The 26,531-nt window shown below is 44.6% G+C and overlaps 2 protein-coding genes across 2 annotated transcripts; one reads left to right on the forward strand and one right to left on the reverse strand.

The window, feature by feature from the left end:
• Nucleotides 1-1,010: 1,010 nt before the first annotated feature.
• Nucleotides 1,011-2,521, forward strand: LOC136521474 (aspartyl protease family protein At5g10770-like). The gene is made up of 2 exons (XM_066515222.1): nt 1,011-1,161; nt 1,245-2,521. The coding sequence occupies exons 1-2, from the start codon at nt 1,011-1,013 to the stop codon at nt 2,519-2,521; spliced, it is 1,428 nt and encodes a 475-aa protein (XP_066371319.1).
• An 8,067-nt stretch (nt 2,522-10,588) lies between these two features.
• Nucleotides 10,589-11,707, reverse strand: LOC136523922 (aspartyl protease family protein At5g10770-like). Its single transcript, XM_066517436.1, has one exon. It carries the CDS (start codon nt 11,705-11,707, stop codon nt 10,589-10,591), a length of 1,119 nt encoding a protein of 372 aa, XP_066373533.1.
• Nucleotides 11,708-26,531: the final 14,824 nt, after the last annotated feature.

Below are 26,531 nucleotides of genomic sequence, written 5' to 3' on the forward strand. Positions count from 1 at the left end.
ATTCTATCTCAATCTGCCGTTGCACTATAATAACAAGTGAATTACAAAAACAAAAATGCATATTTATTTACCTCTGTTAATTATTGAATAGATATTTAACTTAATTTAGAAAGGCATGTATACAACATGCTACTGCAGTACTCATTTGGTTTGGTCCTTGCTGATTATTTTGGTTGATGTATTTGGATGAAGACAAGTAGCATTGAGCATGAAGCTAGTTGTGTATTTCATTTATCTTAGTCTGAACTGATTGATAGACATAGACATCATGAGAACAATCTCCTTTTACCTATGTTATATGTATTTTTGGCCATATACAAGTGCATTTTCCAGAGCCAGACGTGTCATGAGAGATCATCATTTTCATTATTTTTTTGTTACTGCAGATGTCTCAGTGGAAACAGTGCATAATTTGAAATAAGTCTGGTATGAAACTGTACTACTGACGTCCGGACGAGTTTATTAGGGACCCAGGTAGTGAGGTATGAATCTGTAACACTGACATCCGGGCAAGGCAAGTCAAGGGATCACTTGTGACATATGAATCAGTACTACTAGCGTCCGGGCAAGTTTAGGGAACTCTTTAAGGCCTTGTTTGAATGTAATCGGATTCGCATCAATCCATATATATTGAGGTGGATTGGACTGGAAGTTGAACTCAAAACTATGAATTAATTTCCTAAACATATTTGTGGATTGAGATGAATACGATAACATCCTAAACATATGTCTCCTCGGAACTACCAAGCAATTTCCTTATGTACCAAAATACATCCCGTAGGTATCAGTCTCTTATTGTTCCAGGATCAGCCGTGTAATCTTAAGCCGAAAGCTGTAGGACGTCAATTCCTTCGTGGCACCACTTTGGTTTCTACAATCTTCTGTCGTTACTCCACGATATAATCAAGGGCTGTGACTTGTAACTTGTAAGCAAGCAGGCTGGTATAATAAGAGGGCACCGTACTGATCCGTTGCTAAAGGCTGTAAAGAGCTCGAGCAAGTTGCCGATCATGGCTGCTTACTGGATCCTGCATTTGGCACTACTCCTCCTATCCATCACCTCTCAGCAGGTTCTCGCGGCGAGGCCGCAGGACCGCCATACCATCAGCGTCCAGTCTCTGCTGTCTAGCTCGATGTGTTCTTCGGCATCTGCTGCTCCAGGTTAACTTGTGTTTTAAAGTCTCAGCTGATCATTTTAAGAAAGATTAATTAATTTGTTCCTCCAGTGTCTCGTCATGGAGCAGCTGGAAGCACCCTCCAAATCGTCCGCCGCGCGTGCCTGCAAACCGGCGACCACGAGATAGTGCCGGACCACCACGACACTACTGCCATCCTGCACCGAGACCGCCACCGAGTCCAGTCCATCCACCGACGCCTCACCGGGGCGGAGACCACAGCCACCAGCATCCCCGCCCGTCTCGGCCTCGCCTTCCAGAGTCTCGAGTACGTGGTCACCATCGGCATCGGAACCCCAGCGCGCAACTTCACGGTCCTCTTCGACACCGGCAGCGACCTCACCTGGGTGCAGTGCCTGCCGTGCCCCGACTCCTCCTGCTATCACCAGGAAGAACCCTTGTTCGACCCGAGTAAGTCTTCCACGTACGTCAACATCTCGTGCAGCGCGCCGGAGTGCCACATCGGTGGCGCCCAGCAAACCAGCTGCGGGGGGACCTCGTGCCAGTACAGCGTCAAGTATGGTGACCAATCTGTGACTCGGGGTAGCCTCGCCGAGGAGACTTTTACTTTGTCGCCGCTAGCGCCGCCTGCCACCGGAGTCGTGTTTGGGTGCAGCCATGAGTATATTTCTGGCTTCAACGACAGGGACATGGGTGTCGCCGGTCTGCTTGGTCTAGGCCGGGGCGACTCGTCCATCCTCTCGCAGGCACGCCAGGGCAACAGCGGAGGCGGCGTGTTCTCCTACTGCCTCCCTCCACGCGGGAGCTCCACGGGATACCTCACAATTGGCGCCGCCGCTCCTCAGCAGTCGAACCTGTCTTTCACGCCTCTGATAACCACTATCTCTCAGCTGAGCTTTGCGTACGTGGTGAACCTCGCCGGCATCTCCGTCAACGGTGCGGCCGTGCCTATACCGGCGTCGGCTTTCTCCCTGGGGGCGATCATCGACTCCGGCACGGTGGCCACGCACATGCCGGCCGCCGCGTACTACCCGCTGCGCGACGAGTTCAGGCGCCACATGGGCGGTTACAAGATGCTGCCGGAGGGGTCCGTGGAATTTCTGGACACGTGCTACGACGTGACGGGGCAGAACGTCGTGACGGCGCCGCGGGTGGCGCTCGAGTTTGGTGGCGGCGCGAGGATCGACGTGGACGCGTCTGGGATTCTATTTGTGTTCCCGGTAGCAGATGACTCAGGGCCATCCCTGATGCTCGCGTGCTTGGCCTTCGTGCCCACGAATTCGCCGGGTCTCGTCATCGTCGGTAACATGCAGCAGAGGGCGTACAACGTCGTGTTCGATGTGGATGGAGGGAGGATTGGATTCGGACCAAACGGATGCAGTTGAGTCATTGAGTGACACACATAACTGACATGCTTGAGCAAGGAAGGAAGATAATTCCACGAAATACATGCAAAATTTATGTATGTTTATTAAAACGGTTTGAACTGTTGCAGCTTCTACATTTTTTTTTGCGAGTATTTGCAGCACCTAAATACTAGCATATCACATTATCGCAGTCATGCGACTGTTCAATAAATTAAGTCTTTAAACTGGTAAATAATGTTGGATGTTTTGAAAATAAAGGTAGTGTCTTTGGGGATTTGCTTTTTTTGAATGTGAATAGAAAAAAAGAAAAATTATGGGAGAAGTAAGCTAGCTTGATTATATTATTATAACAATGAAGTACACGTACTGCGTCTAAGCACACGAAACCGTGAAGACATTGCGCTGTCATTCCATATTCAAGGCTGTCCCATTCAAATTGAACCACATCATATACCATTAATTCGTGTTCCATTTGGTTCAAATTTAACCACACCATGCATTCGTCTTTTCATTTGGTTCAAAGCTAGGAACCAAACACAACCTAAGACACGGCTCTATGAGCCATGTTGGTGATGCAAAGTTTTGCAGAAAGCCTCAGTCACTACCGTACTCCTTGAGTTTGCCGAGTGCCCGAAACACTCGGCAAAAGACAGAAAACACTCGGCAAATGGTTCGTCGAGTGTAACACTCGACGAATAGCACTCGCCATAAACAGTGCCGGCAAAGCCAACTTTGCCGAGTGCCATTTATCGGGCACTCGGCAAAGTTTTTGCCGTGTGCTGTTTGGCTCTCGGCGAAAAGAAACGGTCATAATGCCGTGAGTTTTGTGTCTGCCTAGTGTCGTCTTCGGGACACTCGGCAAACATGTTGTTTGCCGAGTGCCCGAAATCTTGCCCACAGCAAAGCTGGGGACACTCGGCAACGTAGGTGTTTCCGGTAGTGAGTAAACAGCACAAGACAATGAGCTTGTTGTCTCACGAGGATGACACCATGATATGTGCTTTGAGGTGTACACGCCAACTGAACCCACGTTGTACCGGCAAGGGAAAGGGATTCAGCTGCAGCGCACGCGAGTAAGCCTGAATCCATCCCGACACCATATATGTGCCTCGTGCGCTGTCCAGCCGCGCGCGAGCTCTCTGTGCCTCTGCTCTGCACACCCGAGCTCTGGCTACCAAGAGCACCTGTTGCGGCGATGGATTGGAAGGGGGCGGTCTTGGGTACGCAGCCATATATGCAGATGGGAAGCCCTCCTCCTAGCACGGCTGTAGGCCGTGATCCAAGGAGACCATCATGATGGGTGGAGCCCTCGCCTCCACATCAGCGGCCGAACGCATCACCGGTGGGTGGCCGGCTTCCAGGCCAGATTTGCAGCGGAGGTTGCAAGAGAGGGATAACATGCTCCTCAATCATGAGGACAGGGACGATATGCTCTTCAACTTTCCACGGGCGTGACGGCGTTCTATGCCTTCACGTCATCCTTCCGGTGCGCCTCCTGCATGGATATGCCCACGAGCTATGGAATCGGTGTCCTGGTAAGCATTCTCAAAATTTGGAGCAACTTTGTTCCTTTGATTGGACAGCCTCACCCGAGCACTTGGAGAATCATCTCGCCCTCATGGGCAGCCTTCTTCCTTGACAACTTCGCCGGGCTAGCCAGTGCTCCTCTTCTTTTAGCCCGTGCTCCTCTTATTTCTCGTGCTCCTCACACGTGCGTGCAGCACTCATCCCACTTGGGATGACTCCATTCGTGAAATTTCTAGGGGTGAGTTAAACCCTCATCTAGAGGGTATATTGTCTAGTAGGATGGTTATGTCTCTAACTGTCTTCAAACCAAAGTACCAAACACCATGCGAAGGTGGAATATCCATCATCCCATCTCTAGAACAAAACACTAACTAACACTAAAGACTACATCATTCGGAAGTGGACTATATGAGGTGAATATACTACAAATGGTGCCTAACTAATATTCCGTCAATTCCAAATTATAAGACATTTTTGCTTTTCTAGACATATTTGTTGACGTTGGAGATGATCCAAATCATACACCAGCAGGGCTAGCACGCCCAAGGGGTTGCAAATAACCCACAATACAGCAAGAACATGAGCGAACCGACGAAACCGACCTAGAGACCGTTTAGGCCGATTTTAGGCTTGTTCTATGCGTAGAGAACTCCCGAACACCTCCTGAGATGACCCGTCGGGGAGGAGCATGTGGAGGGTGTCCTAGGACTAGCAAGGCCGTCTAGAACGCCGCCAAATCTCACAAGGAGACGTGACGAACAGCAAGGTAGAGAGGAGAGGGTAAAATGGGTTTGTAGATGTGTTTTTGACGATTAAGAGTTGGATTCTTCAATCGGTCGTGATCCTCTTATATATAGAGAGGGGGCGGTCTTATCCCAATAGAAAACATCTTCAGATCGTGATCTCTAAGCTTCCTATGCGAAAATACGTCCAAATCGCGATTACAAAAGAGTTTGGGTCGGACTTGTACAGTCAAACCGGACTAGCCAGAAACCGTCTAGGCCGGTTTTATCAGGCACCGGTAGGGGCAAATCAGCTAGGCGCACGGAAACCAGCCTGGCCGATTCCAAACCGGCCAGGCCGGTTGTGCACGGCAATAGGTGGTCAGGCACAGGAACCAACCGACCTGGCTGGTTTCCCAATAGGCCAGGCCGGTTTAGCAGGAAACGTTGCCGATTTCCTTCTTTCTTTCTCCGGATTTTTATACAATATTTCAAATATATTTTTTGTAACCATATTAATTCAAGAAATATTGTCTAAAGTTATTTCATGCTTCCAGATCAATTTTAGTCGTCAACAATATTACTTTTGCTATATATCTAGACAATAGTGTATATCTAAGTACATAGAAAAACTACGTATTTATAAATGTCAAAGCGTCTTATAATTTAGAATGGACGGAGTATAATTCAAAGACACTTCTGCCAAGTTATAGGTTGTGCCAATCTAGAAAGCAGTGTTTGTTTAAGCTAATAAATGGTGATGGAGTCTGGCAAGACCTTCTACGAAGGAAGTACTTGTCTAACAAACCACTAACCCAAGTACATCATAGGCCTAGGGACTCACATTTCTGGAGTGGCCTTATGAAGACTAAAGATGATTTCTTATCTTGTGGCACCGTTCTAGTGCAAAGTGGGGAACAAGTACGATTCTGGAATGATGTGTGGTTAGGTGATAAACTTTTTAGTGAGATTTAACCTAGCCTATTTCGAATTGTGAGGCGCAAAGATGATATTGTGGCAAACATCCTTAGATCTGTTTCACTTAACGTGTCTTTTAGACGAGGTTTGGTTAATACAAATCGAGTGGCTTGGCTCGATCTAGTGTCAAAAGTAGTACAGGTCCATCTCACTGATGACAAGGATGTTTTTCAATGGAATCTCACTAAGAATGGCCTGTTCACGGTCTGATCCATGTACTCAACTTATATCAAGAGGGTGTTCCCTTAGACAAAAGTCCTCTCTGGAAATTAAAGATACCACTAAAAATTAAGATTTTCCTGTGGTACCTAAGAGAGGAGGTAACTCTTACGAAAGATAATTTAGCCAAGAGAAATTGACTGGGAAGTGTCAAATGTTGTCTTTGTAGTTTGGTTGAAACTATTCAACATTTGTTCTTTTGACTGCTACTTTTCACGCTTTGTTTGGAATACTATGCATATCACATATGGAATTCAACCTCCCACTAATTTCGCTAATATGCTAAGTTCCTGGCTACATGGTTTTAGCCTAAAACTTAGAAACCAAATTTTGCTAGGAGCCACTATACTGTGTTGGTCGATTTGGTTGAATAGAAATGATATGGTATTTAACCAAGCTAAACCTAATACATCCATGCAGGTAATTTTCAAGACGACGTATTGGATATGACAGGGATCCATGTTGCACAAAGAGGAGGAGAGACTACTGTTCTCTAAGGGATGCAGAAGATGGGAGACGCTGATCATGGCCATCTTCACGAGGTTCGGCTGGAACTTCATAAATCGTATTCAAGCCTAGTGTTCTGCTTTGTTCATTGTGCCCACTAGTTGGGCTGATTTTTATTTCTTTCCTTGGATGTGTAAGCCTTATGGCATTGGTTTTTTTCTGTGACTATCAGCTGTGTATCATCTACAGATGGTAAAGGCTGGAACTTTATTCCATTATCTAAAAAGAATTGTTTTTTCGCTTGGATTCACGTATATTGGAATATTCCGACTACAAATCTATACCTATCTATCTATATCTATAAAAGAGCCAACAAATTGAAAAAAAAATTCATCATGCTAATGCCTCTTATCCATCCCTTATTATCTCCATAAGATGTATTTTGAGCAAACGGTCGAAAACAAAAAACTTCCTTCTCCCTAATGGCTTCTATGATTCTATCCGCCCCTTTATTTTGTTTTTAGGATGTATTTTGTAATTACAATCTATCAGCCACTTCATCGACAAATTGGGCCGGTTCGGCCCCGTGTACAAAGGACTTCCTCGATGAGCATCGAGCGGCTCCGCCTCGAGGAGCTCGCCCCGCGCGTCACCGTCATTCCGTTCCGTCAAGTAGCTTGACGCCTAAATAGTACCATGAAGCCTAAGGAGTAACGAAGTTCTACATTATTCTTTTTTATATATAATCATGATGATCCCAATGTTCAGCCGCTGTGAAGCTTAGTTGATTTATTAAATAATATGACAATGATAACCTGCCTTGCAAGGTCTATATGTCTAGATCTTGCGTATTTACTGCTTGTGCATGTAAATTTTATGACCGGTCAATTTTGATTTGGCCAAAGTATTCTTGGATGCAAAAAAGAAACGGCTGTTGTTTAAAGTTGGTGTATTCTGGGTAGTAAATATAGAAGCGTCAATCAAATATAATATAGCCTATTCGCTTGGTCGTATTTGACTTATAAGTCATGACTTATCAGTCAACGAACAATATTTTTCTCTCATACCAAACCACCCAACAGTATTTTCAGCCATGGCTTATAAGCCAAACCAGCTCAAACGAACAGGACAATAATAGGCTCAGTTACTCAGTCGATTAGCCAATCAACAACTTATGGTCCTCGGAGATATATGCTTTGTTTCCATGTTAAAGCAATGTGCAAGGATCCAAAATTAAGCTGAGGCCTACTGGGATCCAGGTGAAACCGGTATATCAGATGTTAAGTTTGAGTTGTATATGTAATGATAAATAGGTGCATCATATACTATATTAGTCCCATAAAGAACACTGACATTTTATTTTCAAAATAAATTTGGTGGATTAAGGGATGGTAGTTGCTACTATACCATTATAGTCAATATCCTTTTTTCATATATATTTATCTTTTCAACCAATATAATATAAACTCGTGTGCATATGCAATTTAATTAGTTCTTAATACCCGATCATTACATGTGAAGGTATTATTTACAAGTTACGACTTTTTAACATTGGTTAATTTAATTTGTTTTCTTATAGATTGCATACAAACTCTCTCAAACAAAAATATAATATTTTAAGAAAACAATCATGATGTATAATTAGCAAAATAATTTAGAAATCACATCTTACTTAAGCATCAACAATCTTAAAGCTTTTTTTAATGATACTAGCATATTACCCGTGCTAACACCACGGTGGCATTTCAGAGATACACATGTGTCAAGAACACGTCTAAACTACAGGGATGCAACTATTTAAGCCCTAAACATAATCTCCCAGCTAGGCTTGATCATATTATCATAAACTTATGTGTGAGGTACTTATGGCTATCCGTAACCTGAATAACAGAAATTAACCGACCCCACTAAATGGCGAATGCTCACTGAAAAGGAATCAAGCCAACAATTTTCAGACATACCTTTTTTGGAAAAAAATCTCACCTCTTTCCTTTTTGGCAGCCACTGAACCAAACCATCCACCCAACTGCGCGTGCAGCACCTATACCGCGCCTCCCCCTCCTGCGCGCTTTTTCAGGAAGTGATGATCTCATCAGAAAAAAGGGAAACATTTATTTCAAAATGCTCTAAATTTTGAACGGTGTATCTGTTTTTTATTTCGTCTACACCGGTGTGTTCTACGTGACGATGCAAACAAAATTAGATCCCACTTATATATGTTTAGAAGAATTTTTTTTCTAGTACCCATTTATGTATATTAGCTTATAACATGTAACTTATACTATAAAACTTATAACATATAACTTATCCCAAAGCTGAAAACACAAAAGTTACGAGATAAAACTTATATACAAAAGTTATAAACACAAATGAATGATTAACTTATAACTTATACAAAAACTTAGAAACACAAAATGAACGAATTAACTTATGACTTATATTAAAATATGGAAACATAAAAGTTATGAAACACAACTTATGTAAAAAGGTTATCAAACACAACTTATGTAAATAAGTTATTCTATACAACTTATGTACATAAGTTATATAGTATAATTTTTAATGCAGAAGTTGTAAATTATATGTTATAAGTTAATACACATAAATTGTTACTAGAAAAAAAATTGTTCAAAACATATTCAAGTGGGATCTATTTTTGTTCGTCTCGTCGCTTAGAACACACTGATCAAACTGAATTTAAAATGAAAACACCGTTCAGAAGTTATAGCAATTTAAAATAAATATTTTATTTTTTTTCACTTATGTCCGCGCTGACATCACACCATGGCAAAGGAACCAATCAGCCTGCCAATTCCCACAACCACCTCTTGTGACGTCACTATTATCTCAGCGCGTCCGTCCGTGCCGCACAGGGAGTAGAACCGCACCAGTTGGGACGTTGTCGACCGTTCGCTAGATTCCCAGTGAACGCTCACGGGATTGGATTTGGGGAAACCAACCACGTGATCCCATATGTACATTTTGTAAAAGCAATCTGGAAATGTTATAGGCCATCAATCTGTGCAAAGATTTCCCGCGGCCTAGTTAGGTGCTTTTTTTAAGAGTTTTCAGTAGGTTTTTCGGCCTTCCAAAAGTCAAGCCAGCTAGGAGTGGTTGTAAACATTTATCTGTTTTTCTCTTTTTTTACGAATCTAACAAAAATTGCTCTTTTGTTGTTCTTTTAAAAAAAAATAAGGCATTTGTTAAATTTCATGTGCCTGAATTTTAGTTTTCTTTCGGGCGACGGTTATTGCATATATTTTTATCCAAAATTTATAGTTTTAGTCAGGGGTGGATTCACATGGGGCTGGTGGAGCTTCAGCCCCCCCTTTGGGCCAAATATTCTACTAGCAGATCTTCACAAACAGCCCAAAAGTTTCCTTCTGCAGCCCACCATGCACCAGCTTTTCGTAATTAGTTGACTAAATTGATATGGTTAGCAAAGTAGCATAATTTTTTTTATATAAATTGATAGTTTCAAGATATTATTGAAGATTTTATTTCGAGGAATACCTGGAAGATGATCGATAACATAATGTCAGTGCTATCTTTACCTTCCTATAATTTCTTTAATTGTATTAAGACAAGATTAAGTTTTTTTTGAAATCGTAGAGCGCAACTTACATTCGGATTTCTAGAGACAGTCCTAACCCGTATCATTTCTAGCCTTCTATTATTAGCCGCCCTCTTGATTCATTTCTAGATCCGCCACTAGTTATAGTTCGTTACAATTTCTATAGACATATTCTGTAATTTCTGGTTCCAAGAATAAAAACCCGTTAGACAAAATGACAAACCTGACAAAATCTGATGTGTGTTGTCATAGAGTTGATTCAATAATTTTCAGTTATTTACATAGTCGACAAAGACAAAAATTTGATAATTTATGACACAAAGACATAAAAATCATAAAAGTGACAATTTACCTATACTAGTTGGAGTATAAGAGTGTTGGCTGAAATTATCTTAAAATTCAGGCACCTGAAATTTAGGAGAATTGAAAAAATAATGGATAATAGCATTGTACCAGTCCAAATAATGAAATTGTATAACAATTATCACACAGACAAACTTCGTATGATCACATACACTTAAAAATGCAAACTACTAACTGTGAAGTCAAATGCAAGAAACTAGGAACGCGATACAGCAACTAGGACAAAGTACACGCGACAGTCAATTTGGAGCATCATCAACGCAAGCCGCAACGGCTGGGGACAAAGGCAACCTTGCCACCGCGTACGTCGTAGACGATTTCCTTGGTCCGCTGCACCTGGGTTCCAATGAAGTTCCAGGGGAAATTCTCGTCGGGTGCTGCCGCGAACGCGAGGCACCCGAAGGGGAAGTCGTCGGTGAGGTGCTCGCGGAAGAAGTACATGAACTGCCTGTCGTCGAGGTCCATGGTCTCGCCGTTCCCGAACCTGAAAGTGATGTTCGGGAGGTAGATGTACTCGGTCAAGGTGAAGTTGTAGCACGTGTCAAGATCGCTGAACGCAGGCGCCGGTGGGTACTGCGCCATCGCCTTCCTGAACTCGTCGCGGAGAGCAGCGTAGATGGGCGGGTTCAGGTAGGTGAACGCCGCCTGCGAGTCGATCAGCGTCCCATTGCCCCTGAACAAGGCTGGCGGGAACGGAAGGTCCTTGCCGTTGATGGCGATGGCAACGAGGTCGACGAAGTAGAAGTTGGGCCCAGTCGGGTTGGTCACCAGCGGCACGTACTTGACGCCGGCGTGGCCGGAGTAGTCAGATAGAGCTGGAGCAATGGTGAGGAAGCCGTGGGAGTCGGTGTCCGCTGGGAGGCAGTACGAGAACGCCGCCGTGCCGGGGGGTGAGGAGTTCAGCACACGGGTCGCCAGCGAGTGGCGACTGAGGCTGAGGTCGATGTTACCAATGGCCACGTCGTCGGTGAACAAGTCGTTGTCGAGCTGCAAGCAGACGACGGCGAAGTTGTCGAAGGTTGCCGACGGCGAGAGCGTGAGGGTGTCCATAACGACGGTGCCGTTACCGAACACGAAAGTCGAGTTCTGGAACGTGGTAGTGCACGATCCACCAGTAGAGCACGAGTACCCACAGTCCGGCGAGCCGCACTGCACGCTGCGGAACGAGGACGACTTGGAAGGGTCGAACCCCACGTCGCACGGCTCCCCTCCGGACGACCGAGAGAAGCACGGCTTGCACCGAATGTCAGACAGGCCGCTGACGTCAAAAAACAGGGGGAGCTGCTGCGCTGGAGTGCCGTAACCAGCGAGGACCGTGTACTCGAACAATCCGGGGAAGCTGGCGACGACGTTCTGTGTGGCGGGGACGGACATGCCTGATGCTGGCGTGTCTGCTGACGGTGACGGGGCCGGTGCAGCGGCAGCGGCAGCCGTAGCGGCTCGGACTTGAGATAGATATCGCACGCGTAGACTGTCGCGGTGAAGGATCTCATGCAGCGATGGCTTGCCATGCTTCCGAGCGCCGCCGCTGGCGAGGGGAGAGCATGGGCTCAGCCGGTGAACGACTGGCAGCTTGTTGCCGTTGGTATGTCCTGCAAAAGTATCAGAAGGTAGTAAAATATGCGTCAGCGTCGTGCCTCGTGCGGTGTGGAGTTGCTCACGTTCACGTGCATCCAAGTGCGACCAAGTAGATTAATTATACAGCGCGTTGCACCTGAATTGATCGACGGGCAACTTGTCGTCGACGCCGAGACATCTGAATCGTCAGACCATAGGAGGACGCGGCTTGACCCATGAGCGTGACTAACGACAAGGCATAGAAGCACAAGTGTCAGATGCATGGTCGAAGCCATGGTGAGGAAGAGGCTAGATGACCAGTACTACGTAGCACAGCTAATCCAGCGGCTAGCCTTCCAACAACTTGTACACACACTACTGCTTGTAAGATCAGCCTTCTTATATAGACATGGCAACGTTGTCATCTGCTTCTTGTCGTGTCCATTTGTAACGAAAAGTTAACAAACAAATGGTTGATGTAAAGTATATGCGTTTGAATGTTTGCACTTGAAATGATTATTCGTCTATATGATTCCGTACTCAGACAAATTAATACCTGCACAACTACTGGATCAACGAAAACTGGCAGATCGACGGGATAATTTAACTGGTACAGGGGTACAGCTAGCTACCTGGTGATAACGTATATACTTACCAAGAATAAACTCTGCGATGTGGTTCCAGTCAGCTAGTTTCGTGTTTAGTTTGAAACTTTGATGGAGCCAAGAACATCGCCGCGCCGGCAATCTGTACCAAATCGTGCACGCCCGTCTTTGTGCCAATCGAGAATCTACATTTTCTGCATCTACTCGATTTGAAGCAGCTGTTTGGTTGATTCCGTTTGAATACTGCCAGTGCTTCATTCCAAAATGGCCAATTGGGTTAATAAACTATGAAATGGCTCATTCTTTTGTGGAACGAGCAACTCCAGCGGGGGCACTAAAATCATGGCCCCTACTATTGATTTTTGTGCTCCGGTGCATTCCCTACTTTTGTTGGTCCAATTCTTTGCTTTCAATCCAACAGCAGCACTTAAATCTAGGCCCTCAAATCCCATTCATGTAGAGAATCCCAAACGGGGCCCGCTCGTCATCCTCAAAGTTCTACCATCTGAGCAATCGTCCTCAATGCAGAGAGGAGCGCCTCGCTCGTCCTATCACGCCTCGCTCATCCTAGGGGCAGCCACAGGGAGGTCGCTCATCCTAGCAGCGGCCACGGGGAGGAACCGGCAGATCCTCGTCCATCCTACCACCGGCAGATTTGCTGACAGATCCTCATCCTACCGCGGGGACGATGGAGCCCCGGACGAGCGAGGCTCTTGTGACCGAAGGAGAAGCACATGAGTGAGAGGGAGCCTAGGATGAGTGGCGGCCGTGGGCTACAAAAAAACTTTTGCGAGGCGTTTGGAAAAGGGGCTCGGAGGCGGTAGGCAATTCAACCGCCCCGGTTAATACCTAGGATTAACTGAGACGGTCATTTTTTATTAACCGAGGCGGTCACAATCAACCGCCTCGCAAAATCTATTTACCGAGGCGGTTAAAAGATAAATGCCTCCTAAAATTTATTAACCGAGGCGGGCCTCCAAAAATGCCTCCATTTTTGGAGGCGGGCCTTGTAAGTTGCCCGGCTCGAAAAAAAAGAGGCCAAGGCCCAGACGGCCCAACTGAGGCCCGATAGACGCGACAGGTATAAAATACGCATTAGGGTTTCCTGTCCCAACATGCCGGAGTGCCCCTAGCCCCTAACTCTCTCTCAGCGGCACGCCTCCCTCCCTCGTCGTCACGACGTGGCTCCCTCTCTCCCTTGTCGCACGGTGTGCCTCTCTCCCTCCACTCTCTCTCTCTCTCTCTCTCTCTCTCTCTCTCTCTCTCGTAGCTCGGCGGTGCTACCCTCTCTGCGGTGCGCCCTCTCCCCTCCCTCCACTCTCTCTCTCCCTCCCTCCCTTGTCAACGCTCGTGCTAGAGCAGTAGGCAACTCCGCGCTCCTCCCCTCTCGGCGGCGCGCTACACCTCCCCTCCCAGCGGCGATCCTCCCTCCCTCTCCCTCAAACGCACCTCTGACGATGTGGTGAGGAGCTCCTCTATCTCCTCCGGTGGCGGCGCGGATCTGGGCGAGGAGCTCCTCCCTTTCCCTCAAGCTTCTCTAGTGGCGCGGATCCAGGCGGGGCAGCGCAGATCAAGGGCGTGGCGGCGTGCGAGGTCGCCCACACCCACGGCGGATCTACTGTGACGGCGGTGGATCTACATGGTGGGGATGCTGGCACAGACGTGGCGGCTGCCAGCGCGTGGCGAGCTGCTAGCGCGAACACGGATGCGGGCGCGGGTGCGGGTGCGAATGCGAACGCAGTGCGTGGCGGGTCACGGTTCCCTAGGCGGCTGTAACAGAACCGACCAATTTATAAGAGCACAAGTATAAAAGCAATCACCGGAGTGATCAAACCGTCATACTTGAACCCATATAAACCCGGTAGTCAACTGAAACCGCGAAGGATTTCAAACCAACTTGTATACAACCAAGATCACAGTAATTCAACATAACAAGCCACATGTTACATCCATTTCACAAGTAGTTCATAAGTACCACATACATCAGAGTACACATAGTTATTACAAAATGAGTTCACAAATAGCGGAAGCAAAGTAGTTTGACACCATCACACACACTTAGTTCAAATACAAGCCAGTACCATAGTCATATCCAGCAAAAGCAGTAAGATAAGATGACATAGATGATCATGCCCATGATCTAGTCTTCATCCCCCGCAGGGTGGAGACAATACTTGCAGTAGCCGTTATAGAGCACGTCATCTGCAACAAGGGGGATAAACCCTGAGTACGAGAAGGTACTCAGCTAGACTTACCCGTCGTAAACCAGAAATAAATGACACCAAGGATTATGCAAGGCTTTATCGGTGGATCTAGCTTGACAACCATTTTGCATAAAAGCTTTAGTGATACGAGAGCATCATTTGATTGATGAATAAGCAATAAGTTAACAATATTAACCTATCAACTAGATTAGCACCTGTACTAGAGCAAGCAATTGATTAACTCCAAACATTAGTAACCATATCCGGTATAATGTTGTATCATCATCATAATCGATTTAACCATCAAGTTCAATTAAGTGCATCTACGTTGCCGCTGCTCAGTCAAGTTCTCACTATCCGGGAGAGACGGCGATTCGAATCGATTCCTATCCAGCTGGAGGGGTATTCCTAACACAAACCCAGGCATACCTCGCGAAGGCAGCCTTAGGTCACCTTTGGTACATCTCAGGAATAGTGGCTCTGAGCAGCGCCGCACCCTCAGGGAGTCCACTCTGCCAGGTGGTCAATCTCACCATGGACTTACGCCAATAGCTCCCCGCACATCCTTGCTACCGCCAGGGTGCGCACTTTCACTTCTCGGTCTTCCAGCCTAAGTTGAGCTACTTGGCTTCGCGGTCGGAACGAGTTATCCGGCCAACTAAGTGATAGGCATGCATTCAACATGACATGAGGACGTGCAGCGAATCGGTCCTTGACCGACACAGACGGGGATAGATCCACACCCAAGACCTCCTTGCCTTGTTGCTTCTCTATCGACCTCCCGCCCGGTCACAATTCATTATTAACACAAGGTTATTCTCCACGATAGCAATTATAGCCAACCGTGACCAGACATTTTCCTAATATGCAGGTGACAGGGAATCACCTGACTCTTACCGGTCTAAGCATGGTTAAGCTTTGATTCGCTCCTGGACCTAAATAGGATTCAGGGTATGTATACTGGCCAAGGAATAGATATATATGCAAGAAGTGTTCGCATCCAATTCCTATCACTTAATGCATCAATAAATAAAGATACTCAAAGTAACCATTTTTAAAACATAGGAGACTTAGAATGCTCCGAGGCTTGCCTTTTAGAAAACATGAAGGTTGGTGATCGGGGCACTCAAGAACTTCTTTGTTGACTCCTTCAGGGGCCTGCACCTCCTGCTCCTGAGCTTGCTGCTGCTCCTTCGGAAGTACTGGCTCGAATTCCAGAAGCGTAACTCCCTCCGGAACACCTATTGCATGCATATGCATAGTATAAGGATCATGCATGCACAAGAATTGGAAGATGATGATGAAATGTATAGCCATGTATGAATGGACGCATGAAAGACATAATGATGCAAGATTAACATTGATTTTTTACCGAGTAGGTGCATATCTCTTTTAAAAAACAAGAACGACACACTCACCAAGTTCTAATAACCTAAGATAAAGTTGTTCATCTTCGGTAAGAGGTCTAGCACCTGCAACTAACAATTTATCTTAATTAGCCTAGCATCTAAATCATCACACATGTTGAAAGAACACCAGAAAACATAGTGTCCCTTCCTAACAAACTTATTCTCATGCCTTTAATAAATTATTTAGATACTTAGGTTAAATAATAAACACAAATCCAAAGTGTACATAAAATTCCACAAAAATTACAGTAGCTTATACATATCTCCAATAGGCTACTACATAAATTTCACATCAATTGAACAAGTATCTCATCCTACACAAAAATGACAAGGCATAAAGGCTTAAAATGGCATAAATAGGAAACCTTAGTGAAAAGTGTCAAGCAACAGATTTCATATTTTTCCTAGCATACTTAAAGTACTAGGATGCTACCCACCAAATTTCAGGGTCATAGGATTCCTAGATAATTTATAAAAATTCACACAAGTATCAACCAATGGTAAAAGAAAAATCTATAACTCAAAAACCATACATGCAATGACTCTCAAATTTTTACTAGAGCTTCTACTAAGCAAGAATAGCTTACCCACAAAATTTCATAATTTTTGGATAACAGAAACTCAAGATATAATTTAAACAATTTTGCATGCATTTAAAAACACATTTTAAGTTCCTATTTAATTCATCCAAAATTTCTACAACATGTGCTCATGTCCTAATTTTCTTAAATACTACACTTCATTGTGACTCTACCAAAATTTGCCTCACCCCATTTGGATCTACCACTTAGGAGATACAAAAATCACAAAATAGCATAAAAATCTACATTTAAACTCAAATCTGAAACTCTATGAGCCATTGACAGGCGGGTCCCGCGGGGTCAATGGACCCACCGGCCAGTCACAGCCGAAGCAGGGGAGGTCGTTGACCAGCCACCGCTCAACGACGGCAAGGATTCCGGCGAAGGGGGTGGCACCAACATGCTCAGCACACTGCCCCGCGCCGAGGGGAGTAGAAAACGATCCCCCTAGCTACAGAGGAGGAGGTCGCCGTCGGCAATGGTGGTTGCGGCAGCGCTGCGCAAGGTACGCCGGCCAACTTCGGCCATGGCGGTCCGATCTAAGACTGGCGTGAGCATCAGGAGTTCGCAAAGACAACGAGGGACGGGAGAGAAAGGAGGGAGAGAGCTCCGGTGGTGGTTGGCCACGACGGGCTCACCTCCGACGAGGTTGCGACGGCGCGGGAACGCCAAATGCAGCCTCACCTGAGGTTGACTGACTGCGTGGAGACGACGACGGGCAAGAGGAGGTCGCGGCGGAGTTTGGAGCTGGCTGGCGGCAGCATTTTTGCAGTGGCGCGTGAGCAAGGTGACGGCGGAGGCTCGGCCGGCAATGGCAAGCGGCTGCGGCTCGGTGCTGCGCGCGATGAGGGCGAGAGGGAAACGAAAATGAACTTGAGGGCCGGTCGGGCAGACGGACACGGTTCAAGCAGTGGCTAGCAGCGCCAGGACGGCCGCGGCGTGTGGCCTGCGCAGCCAGGCGGCCGGCGACGAGTGTCCTCCACGCGGCGTTCTTTCTCTGTTGCCGGTCGGAACTGTAGACACCGATTCAGTTACAAAGGTGCCGACTGACAGTGAAACTTGTCGACCATAGATCTCTCAAACTGTGGCGATCCAGGTTAAGTCGTAGTTAACAAATTTGGAGACCTACGTGAGTACTACAAGTTTGCTAATTGGAGCTCGAGCTGGTTTGGCTTGGTTAGTGAGATACAGAGCTCCAAACTAGCGTACATGAAACTGAAATCCAGTAAAACACTTAGAAAAATTTTCAATTGTCGAAACAGCTTTCAATTCTGACTTGTGGGTCCTTTTTGAACATGTTGTGCACATGTTCATGAGTTGGCTCCCAAACAAAGTTTGTTCCTTATAAAATTTGCTACAACTTTGCTTTAGGTTGCTCAGACATGCAAACCTTCTAATTTGTACTTCTTAAACAGTCAAACTTAGGAGCTCTAGTGTTCTACAATGGTCAAACCATGACTTGGAAGTGTAATTAGGTAAGGTGATCAACATGAACATTGTTGCTAAAGACATTCTAAGTGTAGCTAAGTTGCTTAAGGGACATTTGACACACATTTGCATAGACCACACATTAGCACACACAATTGCTAGCATAAAACCAAGCAGTTCAAATAGAAACACACATGAAATGATAACATTCATAATGGTATGATGCTTATGAATGGGATGATGATGCTCATGCTCATGTGATGCAAGTGTTTTAGTGCAACCATAACACTGGGGTGTTACAGCCCTCCCCCCTTATAAAAATCTCGCCCCGAGATTTGAAAAGCGTACCATTTTGAATAAAAGGTAGGGTATACATCCTTCAAATAATCTTCCCGCTCCCACGTTGCATCGCTCTCACTACCCTGGTTACTCCACGTAACCTTGTAGAACTTAACCACATGGTTCCGGGTTACTCTTTCTCTCGTGTCGATAACCCGCACTGGTCTTTCTTCATAGGATAGATCTGATTTTAACTTGACATCTCGAAGTGAAACTCTTTCTTCGGGAACACGGAGACATTTCTTCAATTGAGATACATGAAAAACATTGAAGATAGCTCTCATCTCGTAAGGTAACTCTATCTTGTAATCTACATTCCCACTCTTTCCTATGATCGGATATGGACCTACATACCTAGGTGCAAGCTTTCTCTTTACTCCGAATCGCTGCACACCTTTCATCGGTGATACCTTCAGATAAACGTGATCACCCACTTCAAACTCAATGGGCTTCCTTCTTTTATCCGTATAGCTTTTCTGCCTAGCTTGAGCGACTTTCATATGTTTTTGGATAGTACGGACTTGTTGTTTAGCCTCTTCGACAAAATCAATGCCGTAGTATCTCCTTTCTCCAGATTCAACCCAGTTCAAAGGAGTTCTACACTTGCGACCATACAACGCTTCGAACAGGGCCATCTTGATACTTTCTTGATAACTATTATTATAGGAAAATTCAGCCAAGGGTAACCACTTATCCCATGAGCCTTTTGATGATATGATGCAAGCTCTTAACATGTCTTCCAATATTTGATTCACCCGCTCCGTCTGTCCGGAGGTTTGCGGATGATAAGTAGAACTTCTAACTAAGTTGGTCCCTATCATCTTATGTAATTGTTCCCAAAAACGAGCGGTGAACTGAGGTCGTCCTCTGTCAGATACAATGGTTCTAGGAACACCATGGAGACGTACTATCTGGTTAAAAAATAGCTCAGCATAGCCACTTGGTCGATAGTCAACTCTAACTGGTATGAAATGAGCAGACTTTGTTAAACGATCCACTATCACCCATATGGAATTAAAATTCTTTTGGGTAGGGGAAAGTCCAACAATAAAATCCATACTAATCTCTTCCCACTTCCATCCTGGTATAGACAATGGTTGGAGAAGTCCAGCAGGCTTCATGTGAATTGCTTTGACTCTACAACAATTGTCACACCTTGCAACATAAGCTACGATTTCTTTCTTCATCTTTGTCCACCAAAAGTGAGATTTCAAATCTTGATACATTTTGCAACTTCCCCGGTGGATAGATAACTTGGATGAGTGAGCTTCTTCTAAGATTTGGTTTCTAAGCTCTTTGTCCTTCGGTACTACCAGTCTATCCTTAAACCATAGAACACCCTTCTCATCAATGCGAAAGTGTGTTGTCTCTTGTTCCTTCATCTTTCTTTTGATGTGGAACACACCCACATCGGTTTTCTGAAGCTCGATGATTTTACTTTCTAGAGAGCAACTAAGGGTAATACTGTGCAACACAGCAGGATGTAATAGATGCGCCAAATGATAATCTGCCTCCAAGAGAGAATTATAGTGAGATTTCCTACTCAAAGCATCAGCAACAACATTTGCTTTACCCGAATGATAATGAACTTCTAAGTTATAATCTTTAATCAACTCTAGCCATCTTCTCTGTCTCATATTCAATTCTGGTTGAGTGAAGATATACTTGAGACTTTTATGATCGGTATAAATATGGCACACGTTATCGAGCAGGTAATGCCTCCAAATCTTCAAAGCATGCACAACCGCAGCTAACTCAAGATCATGAGTTGGATAATTAGCTTCATGCTTCCTTAGCTGACGTGAGGCATAGGCGATAACTCGGCCTTCCTGCATAAGGACACATCCTAAACTGGTACCTGATGCATCACAAAACACATCAAAAGGTTTCTCGATGTCAGGTTGTGCCAACACAGGAGCTGATGTCAACAAGGTCCTCAAAGTGCAAAAAGCAGTCTCACACTCTGGAGTCCAAACAAACTTTACATCTTTTTGAAGTAACCTGGTCATGGGCTTGGCTACCTTAGAGAAATCTAGGATGAATCGACGATAATACCCAGCCAAACCAAGGAAACTTCTGATCTCATGTACTGAAGTTGGTGCTTTCCAATTCATGACTTCTTGCACCTTAGACGGATCAACTGAAATCCCTTCATCGGACAACACATGACCCAAGAAAGGTACTTTCTTAAGCCAAAACTCACATTTACTGAACTTGGCATAAAGCTTATGCTCTCGTAGCCTGGATAAAACAACTCTCAGATGCTCGGCATGTTCTTCAGCATTTACAGAAAAGATCAAGATGTCATCAATGAAGACAACTACAAATTTGTCCAGTTCTTCCATGAACACAGAATTCATCAGATATACAAAGTATGCAGGAGCATTGGTCAGGCCGAAAGACATAACCAGATACTCATACAACCCGTATCTGGTGGAGAAAGCGGTCTTAGGCACATCCTCCGGTCTAATCTTTACCTGATGATAACCAGATCTCAAATCAATTTTAGAGAATACCTTTGCCTTAGACAACTAATCAAACAAAATATCAATGCGGGGCAATGGGTACTTGTTCTTGATTGTCACCGCATTGAGTGGACGATAATCCACACACATGCACAATGACTTGTCCTTATTCTTCACAAATATAGCAGGACAACTCCAGGGAGAGGCACTAGGTCGGATAAGGCCTTTCTCTGACAGATCTTGTAACTGAACTTTAAGCTCCGCTAACTCATTGGGCGGCATCCTATAAGGCCTTCTAGAAATAGGTGCAGTGCCCGGCACTAACTCGATCTTGAATTCAATATCTCGATCCGGCGGTAAACCAGGTAGATCATCAGGAAATACATCTAGAAATTCACACACTACTGGGGCGTCCTCAATTTTCAGGATCTGGATAGCATTAGCAGTGTTGTGGAGTTCTAGCTCTCTGGGAAGTGACACAAGGAAGGCTTCCTTGCTGATAGGATCCCTCAACATGACCGCTCATCCACTTCATTCCCAAGATTACATCTATCCCTAATCCCAGTAGAACTACCACATCGGCCATAAACACTCGTCCCTCTATTTCAATACTCACCCCTAGCACTATTTGATTGGTCGAAATATTACTTCCAGCTGCACTAATGCAATAACTACCCGTGGATACTGTAATTACCTTCTAATTGTATTTTGATGCAAAAGCTGGACTCATAAACGAATGCGAAGCACCAGAATCAAATAGTACAACTGCCGGATGGTGATTCACAAGAAACTTACCCGCGGTGACCACCTCTCCTGAGGGTATCTCGGTCACGTTGGTGTAGTTAACATGTCCTTGACGAGCACCAGAATTCCCTTGCTTCTGATTGTTCTTCTGAGGATACGGACAATTCTTGGACCAATGACCTGTCCTGCCACAGTTCCAGCAGGGCCTATTAGCTGGCAGAACAAAAGAATTTCCTGGTCCTGTGGTACCCTTTGGAAGAGGTACAGTAAATGCCTTCTTGAAACCAGTCTTTGCCTGATTCTTCTTTTGCGGCGGCCGGTACCGAATGGCTGTAGTCGGTGGGCGAAACTAAATCTTCGCTACTGGAGCTCTAGCCTGAGAGACACCTGCCTCAAAGGCCCTCTTGCGATTTTTGGAAGCAGCATAGACATTATCGTTATTCTCTTGAGTAAGAGCATCGCTTACGAACTCATTGAAAGTGATACTTTTGTTGTTCCCCATGGACTTCATCAGTTTGGGACTAAGCCCTCTCTTAAAGCTGGCGATTTTCTTTGCTTCTGAATCAACGAATTCTGGAGCATACCTTGCCAGATGATTGAAGGCATGAAGATATTCAGTGAGTGTCTTGGTGCCCTGCACCAACTTCATAAACTCATTGTGCTTTATGGCCATCAACCTGGGAGGAATATAATGACTCTTGAAAGCCTCCTAGAATCGATTCCAAGTGATCTGGGCATTTTCTGGTAGGGTGGACCGATAATGTCACCACCATATACCTGCTGGTCCTTATAGCTGATGCGAAGCATACTCCGCCTTCATCTGCTCTGTCACCCTGAGCAAACGGAACTTGTGCTCAAGTGTGTTTAGCCACTCTTCTACTTGGAGCGGCTCTTCAGCTTCCTTGAAGATGGGTGGCTTGGTATCTTGGAATTCCTTGAAATCACTAAACTGGTTGGGCTTTGGTCCCTATCACTGATTGCGGCCCTGGGCTTGATGCTGGGCCATGGTACGCATAGCATCACCCAATGCACGCTGTCCTTCCACGAGCATAGCCAACAGATCAGACGGTGTGGGCGATGGTGGTGGTGGAAGATCATCATCACCACTACCCCCACCATGGCCTAAACGTAGATTGCGCGACATCTGCAGAAGCGCATTTGTGAGTAATGATGGACGAGGTTAGATACATTGTAGATGAATTGTAGAATTATGCCAAACTGAACTTATTGGAGAGATTAATTTCATACAATAAACAGAGGCACAATAATTCACCCTCCTAACATCGCCATAACTTTACTCCACACATTCATGCGATGCATACGGTCACATGCCAAATTTTGGTCAACTTCAAAACTGGACTTCGATTTAAAGCTCACATCCAAATGGAACCAACATGCCATTTTCAGAGATTTCATCTAAGTATAACGAAGCTTCTCCGTGTATCCTACTGAATGTAACACCATCCACAATAGGGTTGGGGTGTCAAACACATGAAGGAATGTGCTGCTCCAGGGCAGTAGTGCTAGTGCGGCCATCAGTCGTAGCATTGCAACTTGGGTGTGAGAGGATTACCTTACAGGATGAGAAAAGTATAACGGAATACTTGAAGATAAGGGAGGGAGTGATGCAAAAATGTAATGGCATGAGTAAACATGATGCATGCACGTTCCGTACGTCCTCACGAATCTTAAGAAAATTTAACATTCTAGCGACATAGACGGTGACATACATACGTATATACGTATCTAGTCGAGCTACACGTTGCGTTGTTAGTGTACCTGCAGAAAATTTCATTGCAGCCCATTCCAACAAAAGAAATAAGTACGCAATGAAAGCAGTAAACTAAGATACTCTCCATATATACATCCCCAGATATATATACTCCGGTATCCAAAGCTACCCGATTGATACACCCACAATTAAGTACCTTCATATGTGCATGTGTGCAACATATAAACATTCCGGTAACCATAACTAACTCTCCCCTAGACCGACAATTAGACGGTCATGCTCTCACAGCTCACTTTACCTGGGCGTAGAGGCAATTGATCCATACATTACCACCCAAGCGGATGGCATCCATACAATAGCACGCCGTATGGACGACGAAATAAAATGCAAGCAATTTCCCCCCAAAAGTCATTACTTAAATAAGCCACCTGAAAGTCCTTATTTGGGCATAGAGGATATGACAACTGGCATACTTAGCTAAAATTTCAGATTTGAACACCTATATATAGATAGCTATAAGATGTCAAAACTGATTTTTGCAAACAAAAGCTTTTGTTTTAAATACACATATGACATGTTTAATGTTGAATCTAGCTCCGATACCAGCTGTAACAGAACCGACCAATTTATAAGAGCACAAGTATAAAAGCAATCACCGGAGTGATCAAACCGTCATACTTGAACCCATATAAACCCGGTAATCAACTGAAACCACGAAAGATTTCAAACCAACTTGTATACAACCAAGATCACAGTAATTCAACATAACAAGCCACATGTTACATCCATTTCACAAGTAGTTCATAAGTACCACATACATCAGAGTACACATAGTTATTACAAAACGAGTTCACAAATAGCGGAAGCAAAGTAGTTTGACACCATCACACACACTTAGTTCAAATAAAAGCCAGTACCATAGTCATATCCAGCAAAAGCAGTAAGATAAGATGACATAGATGATCATGCCCATGATCTAGTCTTCATCCCCCGCAGGGTGGAGACAATACTTGCAGTAGCCGTTATAGAGCACGTCATCTACAACAAGGGAAATAAACCCTGAGTACGAGAAGGTACTCAGCTAGACTTACCCGTCGTAAACCAGAAATAAATGACACCAAGGATTATGCAAGGCTTTATCGGTGGATCTAGCTTGACAACCATTTTGCATAAAAGCTTTAGTGATACGAGAGCATCATTTTATTGATGAATAAGCAGCAAGTTAACAATATTAACCTATCAACTAGATTAGCACCTGTACTAGAGCAAGCAATTGGTTAACTCCAAACATTAGCAACCATATCCGGTATAATGTTGTACCATCATCATTATCGATTTAACCATCAAGTTCAATTAAGTGCATCTACGTTGCCACTGCTCAGTCAAGTTCTCACTATCCGGGAGAGACGGCGATTCGAATCGATTCCTATCCAGATGGAGGGGTATTCCTAACACAAACCCAGGCATACCTCGCGAAGGCAGCCTTAGGTCACCTTTGGTACATCTCAGGAATCGCGGCTCCGAGCAGCGCCGCACCCTCAGGGAGTCCACTCTGCCAGGTGGTCAATCTCACCATGGACTTACGCTAATAGCTCCCCGCACATCCTTGCTACCGCTAGGGTGCGCACTTTCGCTTCTCGGTCTTCCGGCCTGAGTTGAGCTACTCAGCTTCGCGGTCGAAACGAGTTATCCGGCCAACTAAGTGATAGGCATGCGTTCAACATGACATGAGGATGTACAGCGAATCGGTCCTTAACCGACACAGACGGGGATAGATCCACACCCAAGACCTCCTTGCCTTGTTGCTTCTCTATCGACCTCCCGCCCGGTCACAATTCATTATTAACAAAAGGTTATTCTCCACGATAGCAATTATAGCCAACATGACCAGACATTTTCCTAATATGCAGGTGACAGGGAATCACCTGGCTCTTACCGGTCTAAGCATGGTTAAGCTTTGATTCGCTCCTGGACCTAAATAGGATTCAGGGTATGTATACTGGCCAAGGAATAGATATATATGCAAGAAGTGTTCGCATCCAATTCCTATCACTTAATGCATCAATAAATAAAGATACTCAAAGTAACCATTTTTAAAACATAGGAGACTTAGAATGCTCCGAGGCTTGCCTTTCAGAAAAGATGAAGGTTGGTGATCAGGGCACTCAAGAACTTCTTCGTTGACTCCTTCGGGGGCCTGCACCTCCTGCTCCTGAGCTTGCTGCTGCTCCTTCGGAAGTACTGGCTCGAATTCCAGAAGCGTAACTCCCTCCGGAACACCTATTGCATGCATATGCATAGTATAAGGATCATGCATGCACAAGAATTGGAAGATGATGATGAAATGTATAGCCATGTATGAATGGACGCATGAAAGACATAATGATGCAAGATTAACATTGATTTTTTTACCGAGTAGGTGCATATCTCTTTTAGAAAACAAGAACGGCACACTCACCAAGTTCTAATAACCTAAGATAAAGTTGTTCATCTTCGGTAAGAGGTCTAGCACCTGCAACTAACAATTTATCTTAATTAGCCTAGCATCTAAATCATCACACATGTTGAAAGAACATTAGAAAACATAGTGTCCCTTCCTAACTAACTTATTCTCATGCCTTTAATAAATTATTTAGATACTTAGGTTAAATAATAAACACATATCCAAAGTATACATAAAATTCCACAAAAATTACAGTAGCTTATACATGTCTCCAGTAGGCTACTACATAAATTTCACATCAATTGAACAAGTATCTCATCCTACACAAAAATGACAAGGCATAAAGGCTTAAAATGGCATAAATAGGAAACCTTAGTGAAAAGTGTCAAGCAATAGATTTCATATTTTTCCTAGCATACTTAAGGTACTAGGATGCTACCCACCAAATTTCAGGGTCATAGGATTCCTAGATAATTTATAAAAATTCACACAAGTATCAACCAATGGTAAAAGAAAAATCTATAACTCAAAAACCATACTTGCAATGACTCTCGAATTTTTACCAGAGCTTCTACTAAGCAAGAATAGCTTACCCACAAAATTTCATAATTTTTTTATCATAGAAACTCAAGATATAATTTAAACAAGTTTGCATGCATTTAAAAACACATTTTAAGTTCCTATTTAATTC

This window comes from Miscanthus floridulus, chromosome 18, assembly GCF_019320115.1.
Source record: "Miscanthus floridulus cultivar M001 chromosome 18, ASM1932011v1, whole genome shotgun sequence".
NCBI classification, from domain to species: Eukaryota; Viridiplantae; Streptophyta; class Magnoliopsida; order Poales; family Poaceae; genus Miscanthus; species Miscanthus floridulus.

Excerpts from the sequence above, each read along its gene's own strand:
- LOC136521474 (XM_066515222.1), top strand. The coding sequence starts at position 1,011 with ATGGCTGCTTACTGGATCCTGCATTTGGCACTACTCCTCCTATCCATC. Across the intron at positions 1,162-1,244 it reads TTCGGCATCTGCTGCTCCAG|CTGGAAGCACCCTCCAAATC; the intron begins GTTAACTTGTGT and ends GTCATGGAGCAG.
- LOC136523922 (XM_066517436.1), bottom strand. The coding sequence starts at position 11,707 with ATGTCCGTCCCCGCCACACAGAACGTCGTCGCCAGCTTCCCCGGATTG.